General features: G+C 37.0%; 1 protein-coding gene and 1 pseudogene across 4 annotated transcripts in view; both read left to right on the top strand.

Moving 5' to 3' along the window:
* PAIP1 (poly(A) binding protein interacting protein 1) overlaps positions 1-15,202 on the top strand; it is a 29,568-nt gene that overhangs the window by 12,168 nt on the left and 2,198 nt on the right. For 3 of the 4 annotated variants that reach the window (XM_027101158.1, XM_027101155.1, XM_027101157.1), the window contains exons 5-10: positions 3,299-3,410; positions 5,054-5,179; positions 6,339-6,445; positions 9,322-9,439; positions 10,196-10,250; positions 14,643-14,736. In XM_027101158.1, the coding sequence (XP_026956959.1) occupies positions 3,299-3,410; positions 5,054-5,179; positions 6,339-6,445; positions 9,322-9,439; positions 10,196-10,250; positions 14,643-14,736 (612 nt within the window). The remainder of the gene's footprint in view (positions 1-3,298; positions 3,411-5,053; positions 5,180-6,338; positions 6,446-9,321; positions 9,440-10,195; positions 10,251-14,642; positions 14,737-15,202) is intronic. The other variant, XM_027101156.1, reaches the window with a different exon arrangement.
* Positions 6,822-8,078, top strand: LOC113617619 (phosphoglycerate mutase 1-like; annotated as a pseudogene).

The raw sequence follows: 15,202 nt of genomic DNA on the forward strand, positions 1-15,202 counted from the left end.
ATATATAGTCTGTACTTATATATAGTCTTATATATAAGACTATATATAGTCTATACTTATATATAGTCTATACTTACTTGTATAGTATTAAGTTTATAGTCAAAAAGGCATATGCCTTTTTCTTATGATGGTCTCTGCCTTTGGTTTTGTGCCTAGAAAGGTCTTTTCCTTTTCCAAGATCTTAAAAATGGTCACTTTACATATTTTTTAGTACTTTTGGCTTGAGTAAGGATCTAATTTCATTTATTGCCACATGTTTAACCAATTTTTCCCATACCACTTTTTTGAATGATCCATTCCTTATTAGAACTGCTGCCTTTATCACACTACATCCTTATATTTGCATTGATTCTGGACTTTCATTCTATTCCATTCATTACTTGTTCTCTTCCTGTTTTATTACCAGGCTATTAAAAAACTCTCATTTTTTCACACTAGTCTAGTTAGTTCCCCATTCGTTTGTGTGTCTGTGTGTGTGTGTGTGTGTGTGTGTGTGTGTGTGTGTAGTCTTCTTTGCTATTCTTGCATGCTTATTTTCTCTGAACTTTAGAATCAGCATGTGAAATTACACAAATGTTGTTACTTATTTATGTTTTGGGATGACATTGAATTAATGAGCTAATGTAGGGAAATGAATTTTCTTATAATCTGAGTTGTTTTATTCAATAACAAGGTTGTCTTTGAGTTTATTAGAGATTGCCTGTTAGTTCTTTAAAGATACTTTCAATGGTTGCAAAGTATTCCATCGTGTGGTTAAACTGCACTGGAACAGAATAAAGACTCCAAAAGTACACTCCAGAGACACTTGAAAATTAAGCTTTTAACGAAGGTGACACTTCAGATACATAAGTAAAAGACAAATTGTGCTGCTGACATAACTGGCTAGTCATTTGGGAAGAAAAAAACAAAGATGGGTTCCTGTCTCATTCTTTACACCAAAATATATTTCAGATATAAAACTGAAACAGTAAATACTAGGGGAAAAAATGACAAACAAAAATATTAGGTTGGTAAAGCCATTTTAAGCAAGACATGATACCTACAGGCCCTAAAACAAGAGATTAAACTTAATTTCATATAGATTATAATATTGGAGGGGTCATAAATTTATAAGAAGTGAAGTAAAAATAGGGACATTTGTAACAACATGGCAGTGAGCTCATTTATTTAATATGAAAAGAGGTGCCTCTTAGGAATGAGTAAGAAAAAGGCCAGAAATATTTCTATTTTTAATAGAAGTATTTGGAATGACTCTGGATAGGTGCAGTTTGGAAAAATATAAATGACAAAGTTACAGAAATATCCAACCTTACCTAATCATTAAAGTACAAATTATAGCTTTTGGAAAGATGTGAAAGTTGGCACTTTGAGGAGGTAGGATGGTAGAAAGGCTTGCTTATCTTCCCTTGTGCTACTCACCCCTGGCTCTGCCTTGGAGTTACCTAGAGACTTAAAATGGAGCTAAGCCCCCAGTCTTGGAAATTCTGATATAATTAGACTGAAGGAGCGTGTGGGCATGGTTTATAAATCTCCCCAAGTGATTCTACTATGTAGTCATGGTTGAGAATCACTCTTCTGGCTCTTTTGACTCTGTATCCCCTGTGTGTGCTTCTCTAGTACTAGGATACTGTCAAAGCTATCAACATGGAAAAACACTAATCATATAACAAGTGAAAAGATCATAATTCTGTTAACTTAAAAATGTAGAATACTTTGAAACAGATAGAAGTTACCTTCACAGCAGTTATTTCTGGGCTGCAGTGTCTTTATTCTTTATATTTTTCTGTTTTAACCTTTTTGAAATAGCCATGTATTACTTTTATAATTGAAAGTCTTTAGCTTAAAGTTTTAAAGTCTTTCCTCTCACCTAGATAATCAACCATGTACAAGGGTAGGGATTTGCATTTGTACGTACATTAACATATATTAATATATAATCTAATAGTAATGGCGTTGATAAAACAAAAAGGTCATTTCATCGAAGCTCTTACCTGAAAAGTCATAAAAGGAAAGACAGAAAGGAAAGCAGCCAACAAGGTGCTTGGATAACTGAATTGGCATTAATTAACTGATCCTTTCCATTATTAACCAGTGTTCTATTTATAGATATCCCAACTTTTTTTCTGATGAGGAATTAATATGTATGAGAAGATGACCAATATCTTTCCATGTCTGACTCAAACAGCAGATGTTGCTCATTTAATATAGCTTGTAAGCATTGGCACAATAAGCTAAGCTGGGTTTATGATTGATACATAAACTGAACCAAGGTAAATTCTTGGACAAGAAATGACTTTTTAGGGTCTTTTTGAAAATTTTTTTAAATTGGTACCTCAGGTATGAAAGCCATTAAGCCTTCATAAGCTGCTCCCTTGGTCTTTAAAAGGAGAACTATCAAAATCATTTTTATAAAACGCATGACTTTTCTAGAATGTTCTTACACCTTATCAATAAAAATAAAAAAATCTTAACACCAAAATGGTGAACATTAAAAGTAAATTTTAAAAATCCGTTTTAGTAACAGCTGACACCATAATTCATTGGTATAGACAATGACAAGCTTATTGTGATTATTTTAGATAATAAGAGCTATGTAAGCTCTAAGGTGAATGCACCAAGTCAGGGAGAAATCAAACAAGGGAAAATAAATTGACTCCTTTAGTCTCTATTAGAAACAAAGACCCAGACAAAGACCAGATTAATTGCCTTCTATGTTTCTGTGTGGTTTCAATTGGGGACTTCCTCCTCTTACTTCACTTCTCTGATTCGTATAATAGAAATTCTAAGAATAATGGGCTTAATAAGAATTCATTTTCAGCTTAGTTGGACGTCATCTGTATTTATATATCTTTTTTAAAGCTCTGTTCAAAGTTCGTATTTCAGCAAGAGCAGAATATTTTAGGGATACTTCGCATAAAAACAGTGCTTTCTTAAAAAGCCTATGAGACAATAAATAAGGTGAGGCAGTGAGGGTTTTTGTTTTGTTTTTTAGTGCCAATATACAACGAACCTCATGAAATCTATGTAGCTGTAACTTGTTACAATTTGTTCTAGTAATAGGTTTATTTTCAACTATTCTTATCAGTTTCTTAAAACTAGGAATCTTTGTATGAAAAGATAGTACATATTCTGATCGCTACAATAGACAGGAACACTTTTTATTACAGAAAATCAGAGTATTGGTGCATTGTACTTGCCTCTGTATTGCTTGTGAACAACCAAACTGACAAATGGTCATCTTGTTTGACTATTTAAAAAACAAAGCAATGTGAGATTACAAAAGGTATGTCTTTATTAGATGTCGGACTGAATATGAAGTTAAAGATCAAGCTGCAAAAGGGGACGAAGTGACTCGAAAACGATTCCATGCATTTGTACTCTTTCTGGGAGAACTTTATCTTAACCTGGAGGTGAGGAGAAATTTTTCTTTTTAGTACTGACAAAGCCTGAGAATATAAATTGATCTCAATAAGGAATTTGTGTTTACTCTTTTATAACATTGAGTGAAATGGGAGATAAAGAAAATAGTCTCAGTACCTACTCATGGTAGTATCTGTCCTCAAATGGAACATATGTACCATTTTGTCTTCCTGTTCATGGGCAGTGTTGGGAGATAGTTACTAAGCTATGTACTTTTGGAAAGCCATAGTTTACATGTGATTTCAAGCTTTTGGAATACAGACAGTCACACCTTTTTGAATCCTTGTATCATAAATATTAGCACATTTAGTATGTTGACTTTCAGATGGTGACCCAAAAGCAACTTGCCTTGCAGAGCATAAAACTTTGAAGAGGGGAGAGACTAGAGTTTCTGTGTTTTTTGGGTTTTTTTTTTCACCTAATTCACCTACAGTAGTTCTTTTTGGTCCTATTTTATATATTAATCTTCTATATAGAATGTATTTGTACAAAGTCTACAGCTAAATTGGTGGCATACTTGAGTATATGCTTGTTGGGAGGCAACATTAAGTGCTGAATATTACTTTGTAATGGATTTGCTTGATTTTTTTTTTTTTTAACTAGTTAGTCCCAGATATCGGTATACCTTCTTAAACTCTGATTTGAGGACTTAGTATTGTAAATACCACTGAAAAGACACACGAATCCACCGTCAAATGTACATCTCAGTCAGTGCATCTAAAAGGTCTTTGTGCAATCTCGTGCCTAATTTACTATCCCTTTTTACCACAGATAACCTTAATTTTTAAAAAAATCTCATGCCGTAATCTTTCTCAGTTTATTTTTGTATAAGCCAAATAAGAACACCAATATAAAATGTACCTTAAATGAATTGTCACTTTAAGAACGCAGTTGAACTTCCTATGTAGAAGTCATGATATGTGTGGTGGGAGTTATAAAGATAAGGCATGGCTCCTGAACCTACAGTTCTTCAAGCCAGAGAGCTGAGATACATGTTGTATTCTGATGCAAGTTAGAGTATTTTTAAATAGTATAAAAAGCAGAAAAAAGCTCTGTGTTCCCAAAAAGGTGTTAATAGGCTAGAGACTGCTTTATGAAGCGGTAATATTAAAGGAGGCTTAAATTATCCTTACCATATATTTTTTTATATATATATAAATTTATTTATTTATTTTTGGCTGTGTTGGGTCTTTGTTGCTGTGCGCGGGCTTTCTCTAGTTGCGGCGAGCGGGGACTACTCTTCGTTGCAGTGCGCGGGCTTCTCATTGTCATGGCTTCTCTTGTTGCAGAGCACAGGCTCTAGGCGTGTGGGCTTCGGTAGCTGTGGTACGTGGGCTCAGTAGTTGTGGCTCGCGGGCTCTAGAGCGCAGGCTCAGTAGTTGTGGAGCACGAGCTTAGTTGCTCAGCGGCATGTGGGACCTTCCCCAGCCAGGGCTCGAACCTGTGTCCCTTGCATTGGCAGGCAGATTCTTAACCACTGCACCACCAGGGAAGACCCTGACCATATGTTTTGTATTGTTTAACTTAAAACACTTATTTTGCCAGCACTTTGTTAGACCATTTGTATATCTGTTATACAGATATATGTGTTATATTTTGGCATAGTTGCCTTTCATTTTCTTCTCCCCAAAAGATCAAAGGAACAAATGGGCAGGTTACAAGGGCAGACATTCTTCAGGTCGGTCTTCGGGAGTTGCTGAATGCCCTCTTTTCTAATCCTATGGACGACAACTTAATTTGTGCAGTAAAATTACTGAAGGTAGGTTTTACTTATTTTTTTCTTAAAATGTAACTGTTTCATCCCTTTAGTGTATAATTTAGAGGAAGGAAAGTACATATAATGCACAAATAGATCCAAGAGTTAGTTATTTAAGTTAAATATTGACATTTTACTTTACTCTCAAATTTAATATTGGAAAGGCAATATATACTTATTGTTTAATATAAGAAATTTAAAAGTGAAAAATGGAAGTCCTTCACTCCGCTCCATACGTAAAGTCCCTTTCTTTCCCTTCCTCTATCTGCATGTGTGCTCTCGTAAGATCTTACTCTGATGTGGCTGGCTTTTTCGCCACCAAATGAAGGTCTTGGATTTTTGCATGGCTCTTTCCTCAGTAGCTTCCCAGTGTTCCATTGTATGCATGCACATTGTTTATGCATTCCATCCTTGAGCAGTTATTTTCAGTTTAGCCACTGTAGCACTGTCAGTAATCTTTCATTGTATCTTTATATATGCAGTTGTTTATGTAACTTAAATTCTTACCCATAGATTTGGTGGCTCAGTGAGCATGTATACCTTAATTTGATAAGTAATGCCAAATTTCCCTTCCAAATGCTGAACCAGAGTGTGTTCCCACCAACAGTGAATGAGTATACCTCTTTTCCCATATCCTTATCAGTGATGGAGAGAATCAATCCTAGGTTTTATTTTGTCATCGTGATGAGTATAAACAAAAAGCTCATTTTAATTTGCATTTCTGTGACTAAAATCACTAGTGAATTAAAGCCTTTTTTTGTTTGTAAGCCATTTTTTTAGTTTCTGTGAATTACCTGCTTATATCCTTAACTCATTTTTTCCTGATTGTGTTTTTTAAATTCTGAGTTTCTACACTTGTTGGATGTTGCATATTTCAAAAAGTGATATGTTGATTAAAATTTTATAGCCTTGGTCATATAGCAAACATGCCATACAGTCATTGGCATATAAAGCCTATGATTAAACTTCTGCTATAGTTCATTCCTTTTCCCTGTCAAGAAAAAGTATAGCGATTCCTGAATATTAGATGGTAGAAAATAATTAGGAATATTTAACTTGCTAAATTCATCTTATTTAAAGAATGCTTGAACTACTACTAATATCTTTTTAGAATTTCTGTACTTTATTGAATTCTTTATTTTACTGATACTTGCTTTTTTAGTTGACAGGGTCAGTTTTAGAAGATGCCTGGAAGGAAAAAGGAAAGAGTGATATGGAAGAAGTTATTCAGAGAATTGAAAATGTTGTCCTAGACGCAAATTGCAGCAGGTAGGAAAAGAAGTAATATAGACAGCCAGTAGATCTCAATTCCTTGCTTTTTCTTTGGGGTTGCTTTTAATCTGTTGTGCTTCATCAGAATACTCTTTATAGATCTACAGAAATTTTTTTTTACCTATGGCTTCTGCTCACCTAACCACTTTTCTTCAATTATGCTTATGAATGGAAGAAGTTAAGATATTCCTGGGGGAATATGAGTCCATTAAAAATAAAATGATTAATACTTTTAAGCTCAATAAATATTTGGGTAAAGTACTACTGTAAGTCCAGTTGGAGGTATAAAAGTGTTAGCAGGATCGCACTGCCTTTAAGAACCATATATAGCCACAGTTACATGGAATAAATTTCAAGCCTGTCTTAAAAAAAAAAAGACAGCAGGAGCCAGGCAGTGGGCTGCGAGCATGTAGACTTCACCTCAGTGCGTAAGAGAGCACGTCAGACCCTCTGGACAGTGCTGGGTGCCGTTGACCAAATGTGGCTCTCAGAGGCGAGGACAGGCTCCTCAGTGGGCGGCAGTGAGGGCTCTGGCCTCAGTAAAGCAGAAACCACTGCCAAGCGCAGCGAGGCCCAGTGAAGATCTGAAGGCGCTCCTCTGAAGTCCCACTACCTCCAGTGGAGCCCAGTCATCCCTTCCACAGCAGCATCAGTGAGAATCGAAGGCATGGAGACCTCACTGCAGATTAGCTACCCTCCCGTGAGAGTCTGAAGGATACTATTACCAGAGCTCTGCCCTTTTGGAAGGAAGAAATAGTTTCCCAGATCAAGAAGGGGAAACGGGTATTGGCTGTAGCCCACGGCACCCGCCTCCAGGGGCATTGTCAAGCAGAGAGGGTCTCCGAAGAGCTTATCATGGAGCTGAGCCTGCTGACCGTGAATTGGACAAGAACATGAAGCCCATCACGCCTGTGCAGTTCCTGGGGGATGAGGAGACTGTGTGTAAAGCCATGGACGCTGTGGCTGCCCAGGGCAAGGCCAAGAAGGGAGGGCGAGCAGCAGACAAACTACTCCCAAGGACACCCTCCCTGCCCATCCCATTCCTCTGCACTTCTCCCCTACACATATCAAACTGACCGCATCTGTAAGTTGTAGATCCAGATGGGGACCAGTGGCTCCCAATTTCATATTAGCCATTTTTTTCTCTTGGACCCACTACCTTCTTGCAGTCTAGTCAGAATGCACCTCTGGGGCAGGGTTGTCAGTCCAAGCAAGGGAAGACTTGTCCAAGAGGGTGGACAGGAAGTAATTCGGGGGCGGGGGGTTGCTAATGCTTTGTCTATTACTAAGGATCTGCTTGGGTAAGCGTTGGGGGAACCATGTTAGGCGTGACCAATGAGGGAAAACAAGAGAGCCTATTTATGTTCCCAGGGGCCGGTCCTGTATTATTCTGTAGTCAGGTGACTGGGTGGCTGTAGTCATTCCAGTGGAGAATGAATGTAATATGCGTGGCGATTGAAACAAATATTTCCTCCCTGCCTGCAGAAGATTGGGATCAATCCTGGATGTTTATGTGTTGTATTTACTTTTACAAAAAAGTATATAATTTTTTTTTAATTTTTAATTTTTTTAACATCTTTATTGGAGTATAATTGCTTTAAAATGGTGTGTTAGTTTCTGCTGTATAACAAAGTGAATCAGCTATACATATACATATATCCCCATATCCCCTCCCTCTTGCGTCTCCCTCCCACCCTCCCTACCCCACCCCTCTAGGTGGTCACAAAGCACCGAGCTGATCTCCCTGTGCTATGCAGCTGCTTCCCACTAGCTATCTATTTTACATTTGGTAGTGTATATATATCAATGCTACTCTCTCACTTTGTCCCAGCTTACCCTTCCCCCTCCCCAGGTCCTCAAGTCCATTCTCTACATCTGCGTCTTTATTCCTGTCCTGCCCCTACGTTCATCAGAACTTTTTTTTTTTTTAGATTCCACATATATGTGTTAGCATATGGTATTTGTCTTTCTCTTTCTGACTTACTTCACTCTGTGTGACAGACTCTAGGTCCATCGCCCCACTACAAATAACTCAATTTCGTTTCTTTTTATGTCTGAGTAATATTCCATTGTATATATGTGCCACATCTTCTTTATCCATTCGTCTGTGGACACTTAGGCTGCTTCCATGTCCTGGCTATTGTAAATGGTGCTGCAATGAACATTGTGGTACATGTCTCTTTTTGAATTATGGTTTTCTCAGGGTATATGCCTAGTAGTGGGATTGCTGGGTCATATGGTAATTCTATTTTTAGTTTTTTAAGGAACCTCCATACTGTTCTCCATAGTGGCTGTATCAATTTACATTCCCACCAACAGTGCAGGAGGGTTTCTTTTTTTCCACACCCTCTCCAGCACTTATTGTTCGTAGATTTTAAAATTATATAATTAAAAAAAAAACCTTCTGGGGTTTCTGATGACTGTTGAAATATTCCCACGTGTGGTCATCAGAAAATGAGCCATTCCTTACACCAACATGGGATAAGCTCCTTGATTTCCAAGGTGTAGGAGTTCATCCTCTCACGTGTTAGAATCCTTCCGCTGCCTTATTATTTTATGGTAGTGAAATGCCTCTTGATCACGTCCAAGTGTGTCTTTCACTGTGCCAGATTTCTGAATCATGTTCCAGTTGCTTGGCCTGCCACTTGGGCCCAGTAGGCATTTGAGCATAACTGTACTAGATCCTTTTTTCCAGATCAGTATAGTAAAGGAGTGATGTGCATTTTTTTTAAAAGATAAATTTGTGTTATTAAAGGAAATGTCTAGAATATCAAAGCATGTTAAATTTTTGAAACAACGTTTTAGGCATCTGTGATATATTAGAGCACAATGACACTTGCTCGTTTTAACTCATTTTCAACTTTTGTCTGCAGAGATGTAAAACAGATGCTCTTGAAGCTTGTAGAACTCCGGTCAAGTAACTGGGGTAGAGTCCATGCAACTTCAACATACAGGGAAGCAACACCTGAAAATGATCCTAATTATTTTATGGTATGCCAGTGTTTGCATTTTAAATTTGGTTATTGCTTGAATTCAATTTTGGCAATTTGTAGATAAGTTACATAAACTTATCTCAGAATTTAATACCTAATAACTCTTTTCACTGGCTTAGAGTCACATGGCAGCCATGGAAGGAATCCTCAGTGAAAGGGTAGACTAGACAAAGAGCCATTCAATGGCAAGGGAAATGAATAAGGTTTGACTTGGACTTGGGTGAGTGTAGGGATTCCTCAAAGCAGTTTTTCCAGAGAATTCATGATCAAAGGCCTGCATTTCAAACTTTTACTTGGCATTTTGTAGTAAAGTAAATTAAGAAAACGAAAATGGTTACCAGGCCAGTGATGCCCTGAAGCTCTCGACAGGATCAAACAGAAAGAAACTATGGAGGAATGCTCTTACAATCCAGTCTTGGAAATACTTAAAGAAAAAAATGGTTGCAGGGGGTGGGAACCACAACTAAAAATCAGCTGACACTAAATCACAGTGCACGACGACGCACCAAGTCACCAAGGGTGTGACAGGCGGCAGACGGTGGGGTTAGACCCACAAGAACTTGAGATAATAGAATAGTAATCTGAAGACCATAGACTTTCCCAGTGAAATGAAAATGGCTGCTAGGAATTTAGTTTTTTGCTTGTTTTTGTATTATCAGGTACAGATGAATGAAATCAGCCATGCTCAATTAATGTGCTTTAAAAAAGCAATTCTGAAATGATAACATGTTTTAATCGCTCTGATTCCTCCTAGAATGAGCCAACATTTTATACATCTGATGGTGTTCCTTTCACTGCCGCTGATCCAGGTATGTTGTCTCAGTCATTTTCCGACCATTTTTTGGTAAGATAGTAAATTACAGAAAACCATACCCTCACTGGCACAAAGTTGTAGCATTTTGAAGAGTTCACATCGTTCTAAAATATAGGGTAAAGGTTTGTCTCACTAGAATATTCTTATAGTTACCACTTGGAACCATTTCACATCGAACATTTGATTCAGTATATAGTGTCTTGTCACCCTAACAGTGAAGGATTGGAAGAATCCCTCAATTAAATGCAAGCATTTTTATTTCATATTTCCTCTAATATTTTGTTTTTATACTCTAAACTTTCAGGTAGTTAAAGCGGAAGGGGTAGTTATACTATATAGTTCACTATATAGTCAGCAGCTTTCATTGGTACAGGTTAATACTTGCAGATACTAAAAATTGTGAATCTTATTAATATTTGGTGGGTCAGTTAATTAAAATCTAAATCTCTGCACACTTCCCTTCCCAGAAAAGAGCCGTTTTATAGAATGAGTGCTTTAATTGTGATCAACAGAACTGCACTGTGAGCAAGAGAACATTTCCCCACTTTGAACAAACTTACAACCAGCTTATCAGAATTTTCCCATTTGTTTCCTCTGGATAGCAGGCACTGACTGTCCTGTGCCTCTAGCACAAAGGGGTAGAAAGAAGAACCGCTCAACTTCTCAATTTTAAATTATGAAATATTCAAAAATATTAAAACCACACACAAAAAAGGGCATATTGATTCACTGTCAAGATTGAACCAATTTCACTTATCAATATATACTTTGGGTCTTTTCAAAGAAATAAAACCCTTTATAGATAGTAATAGCCATTCTCTGTTTCTATAATTGATACCTCACCTTCAAGTCCAGTCCTTCCATAACTTCCCCCCAAAGAGGTAATTACCGTCCTGACATTGGTGTCCTTGTGCTGTCTTTTTACTTCATGTATGACTGTAAATGATAGGTGTTGCCATACACAGCAGTATTGACCTAAATGGTGCCTTATTGTGCACATCTTTTTGCAACTTATTTTTTATTCAGTATTTTTGGTGTTCATGTTGATTGATATATATATAGGTTTAGTTCATTCATTTTAAATGCCAAATAATAACCTACTCAGAGTAAACCACAGTTTATGGATCCCCTCCCACTTGTGGATGGTTGGTTGGTTCACACTCGTTACTACCCACAGTGCTGTGCAAACATCTTCAAGAATCTTTGTGCACATGCAGGAACTTCTTTAGGGTAACGAAGTAGAATTGTTACATTATAGGCTATATGCATCTTCAACTTCACTAAATGTTGCTAAACTGCTTTCCATCATGATTATACCACTTAATATTCCCACCAGCAACATGTGAAAGTTCCTATTTCCCATTGTTGGCAACACTTATTGACACCAGACCTATTTTTTTGTCAGTCTGTTTGTATGAAATTGTAAACTTTTATTTCCCTACTAGTGGTAGTGAATTTCTTTTCATGTTTCTATTGACCTCTTGATTTCTTTGTTTGAGAATCACCTGTTTGTGTCCTTTGCCTGTATTTCTGTTGGATCATTTGTCTTTCTCACTGATTTGTAATTACTTACATGGCCTGGAAAGTGATCCTTAGTTTCTCCTAGTATGTGCTGTCTTTCCATTTCATGTGTTGTCACTTAGAAGCTTTGAGTGTTAAAGTCTTGTTTGTGCTCTCTGTGACTTAGTTTCCTTACTATGATCAAATTCCATTGTCTTCTAAACCTTGTTGCTTTTTATATTTAGGTGATTAATCCATCTGGCTAGTTTTTATATGTGGTAAATGGTAGGACTTAAATATTCTATAGTTACTCATCTCAGCAACAGGTCATCCTTCCTCTCTTGGACAAAACGTTCCTCTGTGTACCATGTAACTCCCTGTAGATTTGTGTCTTATTCCTGTGTCCATGAATGTGGATCTTTCTTCTTGTTTGTCTTGACACCAATACTGCATTCTTAATTATTCTTACCTACTGTAAATCTTGCTATGTCTGGTGAGACAAATTTCCCTTCGTCCCTTATTCTTTGAGGCTACCTTGATTCATTTTGGTTCTTCGATCTTCATCTTTGTCCAATCTGTTTTTCCTACTTATTTCTAGTGGCTGTTTTATTTATAGAAATTCAGTTTGGTTTTCAAACTGAATTTTGTTTCTGCATTTTGTTCAAAGTATCTTGATCTTAAAGTTTTGAGTCCTTTTTTTCTCATCATTCTAAACATGCTTATTTTTGCTTCATATTTTTGTTTTCTTTTAATTCTAACCCTGTTATTTCTAATTGTCATATACAAAATGCTTTATGTTGTGTTCTTGTTTTGCAGTCTCATATTTAACTGTCTTTCTTAAACTTTTTTTGTGGAAGTGATTTCAAACTTACAGTAAAGTTATAAAAGTAAAAAACTGTGCAAAGAACATCCATCTACCTTTTACTCAGATGTACCTTCAACAGTTTACTCCATTTATTATTTGTTCTCTCCACACTCACTTTTTTTTTCTAAATCATTTGAAGTTAAGTTGCATATACTATGGCCCTTCATGACAGCTCCAGTGTTTTAACCGCCTGTTTGTTTTTGTTTATGAAAACTTGTGGCTTGGATTGTAGGAACATCTCTCCAAAGGGGGGTTTATATTTGCTTGTGCCAGGAGCCACAGTGGTAATACTGGCTTGGAACAAGTTTCTATTTTCTTGTCGTAGGGATTCTTTATGTGGATAATAGAAATTTGAAGTGCAGGCCCATTGTTAAAAATTCTCTGGGGAACCAGTTTCTTCAGAGTACTTCTGTCCTCACTCCAAACCCAGGCAGAGACAAGCAAGCTTCTTTGCCATCTCCCTTTGCCACCGAGGTGTTTTTTGTTTTTCCTTGGTTCACCTTTTGCTTGCAATACCAGTTCTTTGAATGTTCAGCCTTTGTGTTGGTGGGATGGACTTGGGGCATGAATTCCATCTCTCTGTTTCACATGGACTCAAGGCCTTGCTTTCTGACCTTCTGTGGGTTTTAAAATCGAAACCCTTTGTTCATAATACCACCTGGTCTATCAGCCTCCCAGCTGCAGTAGTTATGTATGGCTTTCAGTTCCCTTCTCGTTTCTGTCATCTGGTGACTTGATTGTGTGTGTGTGTGTGTGTGTGTGTGTGTGTGTGTGTGTGAACTCATTCGTACATTTAAAAGAATGTTTTATCTGCTGCCTTAAGTATTTGTTGCAGGAAGGTTTTATAGTTAAAATTGTCTCCAAATTGCCAAGATTGGGTATCAAAATATCACTAACCCTTTAAGCTAGAATTAGAGTTTTATAGAGACTGACAATCTTGGAAAAACATGGTCTCTATCGAGTTAAATGTAATTACATCATCCTCTCAAAATTTGAGGTAGCTGTTGTTCATAAGAAACTAATTGTAAGATAACTAGTTTTAATATACACTGACCCATTTTATTATTCAGAGGTAAGGACTTCATACACACATGCTAATCTTAAAAGATACTCGGTAACTCTGCTTAAGACAGTTGGCAGATGGAGAGCTATAATATCACCTGTTATTGCCTTAGAAGAGCCCAACCAAGGGAAAGTTAGTATAGCTGAAACATTTATCAGGTATCTACATTCCAGCTGTCTCTAAGGAGAGGGAAGAAAAGAAAATCTCCTATGCTCAGAACATTTGCTAGGTTAGCCTCCTTTGATTGAGAAACTTCAAGCAATGATGGCTCTTACCTGCCAGCCAGGTAGCTCACTTTACCTCCTTGGGAAGGAGTAATGGGGGAGCCAGAAACTAGGAGGTTTGATTGAAATCCCTCCTTGTGGAAGGAAAAACAGTAGTATGGAAGAAACATGTTCTTCCCCAACAAGTTAGGACAATATCTTGTCTGATGGAAAGAAGCAGCAGAGAATGTAAACAGCATGCACACTGGGTGTGAAATGTACTCTGTTATGTTCATAGTGGCTTTGATTTCCATCTTATATTTAGAGGAATAGTAAATATACATTTGACCCCTGAACAACACAGGTTTGAACTGCACAGGTCTGTTTATATGTGGATTTTTTCTCTAAATATGTGCTACAGTACTTACACAGGGTTGGTTGAATCGCGAATACAAAGGAAACGTGTGTAAGGAGGGCGGGCTAAGTTATATGTGGATTTTCGATTGTGTGGAGGATCAGTGACCCTAAAGGGCCAACTGTATAATTTATGAGCGTATTTTGGGGGCGGGGAGAGATAAAGCAAGCCAATTAGAATATAAGTTTTGTAAAAGATATTCTTAAATATGTAGTTGGAACCTTGCTGTTATTTAAATGTATCTGCTTAAATGAAAAGCCATAATATTAAAAACATTTTTAGGGATAACTGGCCATTTCATATGAATATTTTTCAGCATTAAAATTTTTTATTTTTTGTAGATTACCAAGAGAAATATCAAGAGTTACTTGAAAGAGAAGACTTTTTTCCAGATTATGAAGAAAATGGAACAGATTTATCAGGGGCTGGTGATCCGTAAGTTCTGTTTAGCTGCTTTCTTTTTTGGGGTTTTTTGGGTTGTTTCTTGGGTTTTTTTTATTGGTGGGGGGGTTGTTTTGCTTTGTTTGGCCATGCCGCGTGGCTTGCCAGCATGATCTTAGTTCCCCAACCAGGGATTGAACCCGGCCCCCTGCAGTGGAAGTGTGGAGTCCTAACCACTGGACTGCCAGGGAATTCTCATCTTTAGCCGCTTTCTTTGTGAAATTTCTGTGGCCACAGTTTGTAGATGGAGTTTAGACTAGAAAAGATGATGAAAGAATGTGCATTTTGATTTAATGGTGTTATAGTGGTATATATGTAGTAGTTATTTACCAAAAATTTTCAGAAAATCATATTAGAGAAAACACTATGGTTCTGAAAATTAAATATAGTTAAGGTGGAAAAACTATTAATGTAGCATATTCAAACAATTAGTTTTTATAAAATAAATACTATTATTATA

The sequence above is a fragment of the Aethalodelphis obliquidens genome, unplaced genomic scaffold (assembly GCF_003676395.1).
Source record: "Aethalodelphis obliquidens isolate GAN/ISIS:26980383/991018 unplaced genomic scaffold, ASM367639v1 scaffold4, whole genome shotgun sequence".
NCBI classification, from domain to species: domain Eukaryota; kingdom Metazoa; phylum Chordata; class Mammalia; order Artiodactyla; family Delphinidae; genus Aethalodelphis; species Aethalodelphis obliquidens.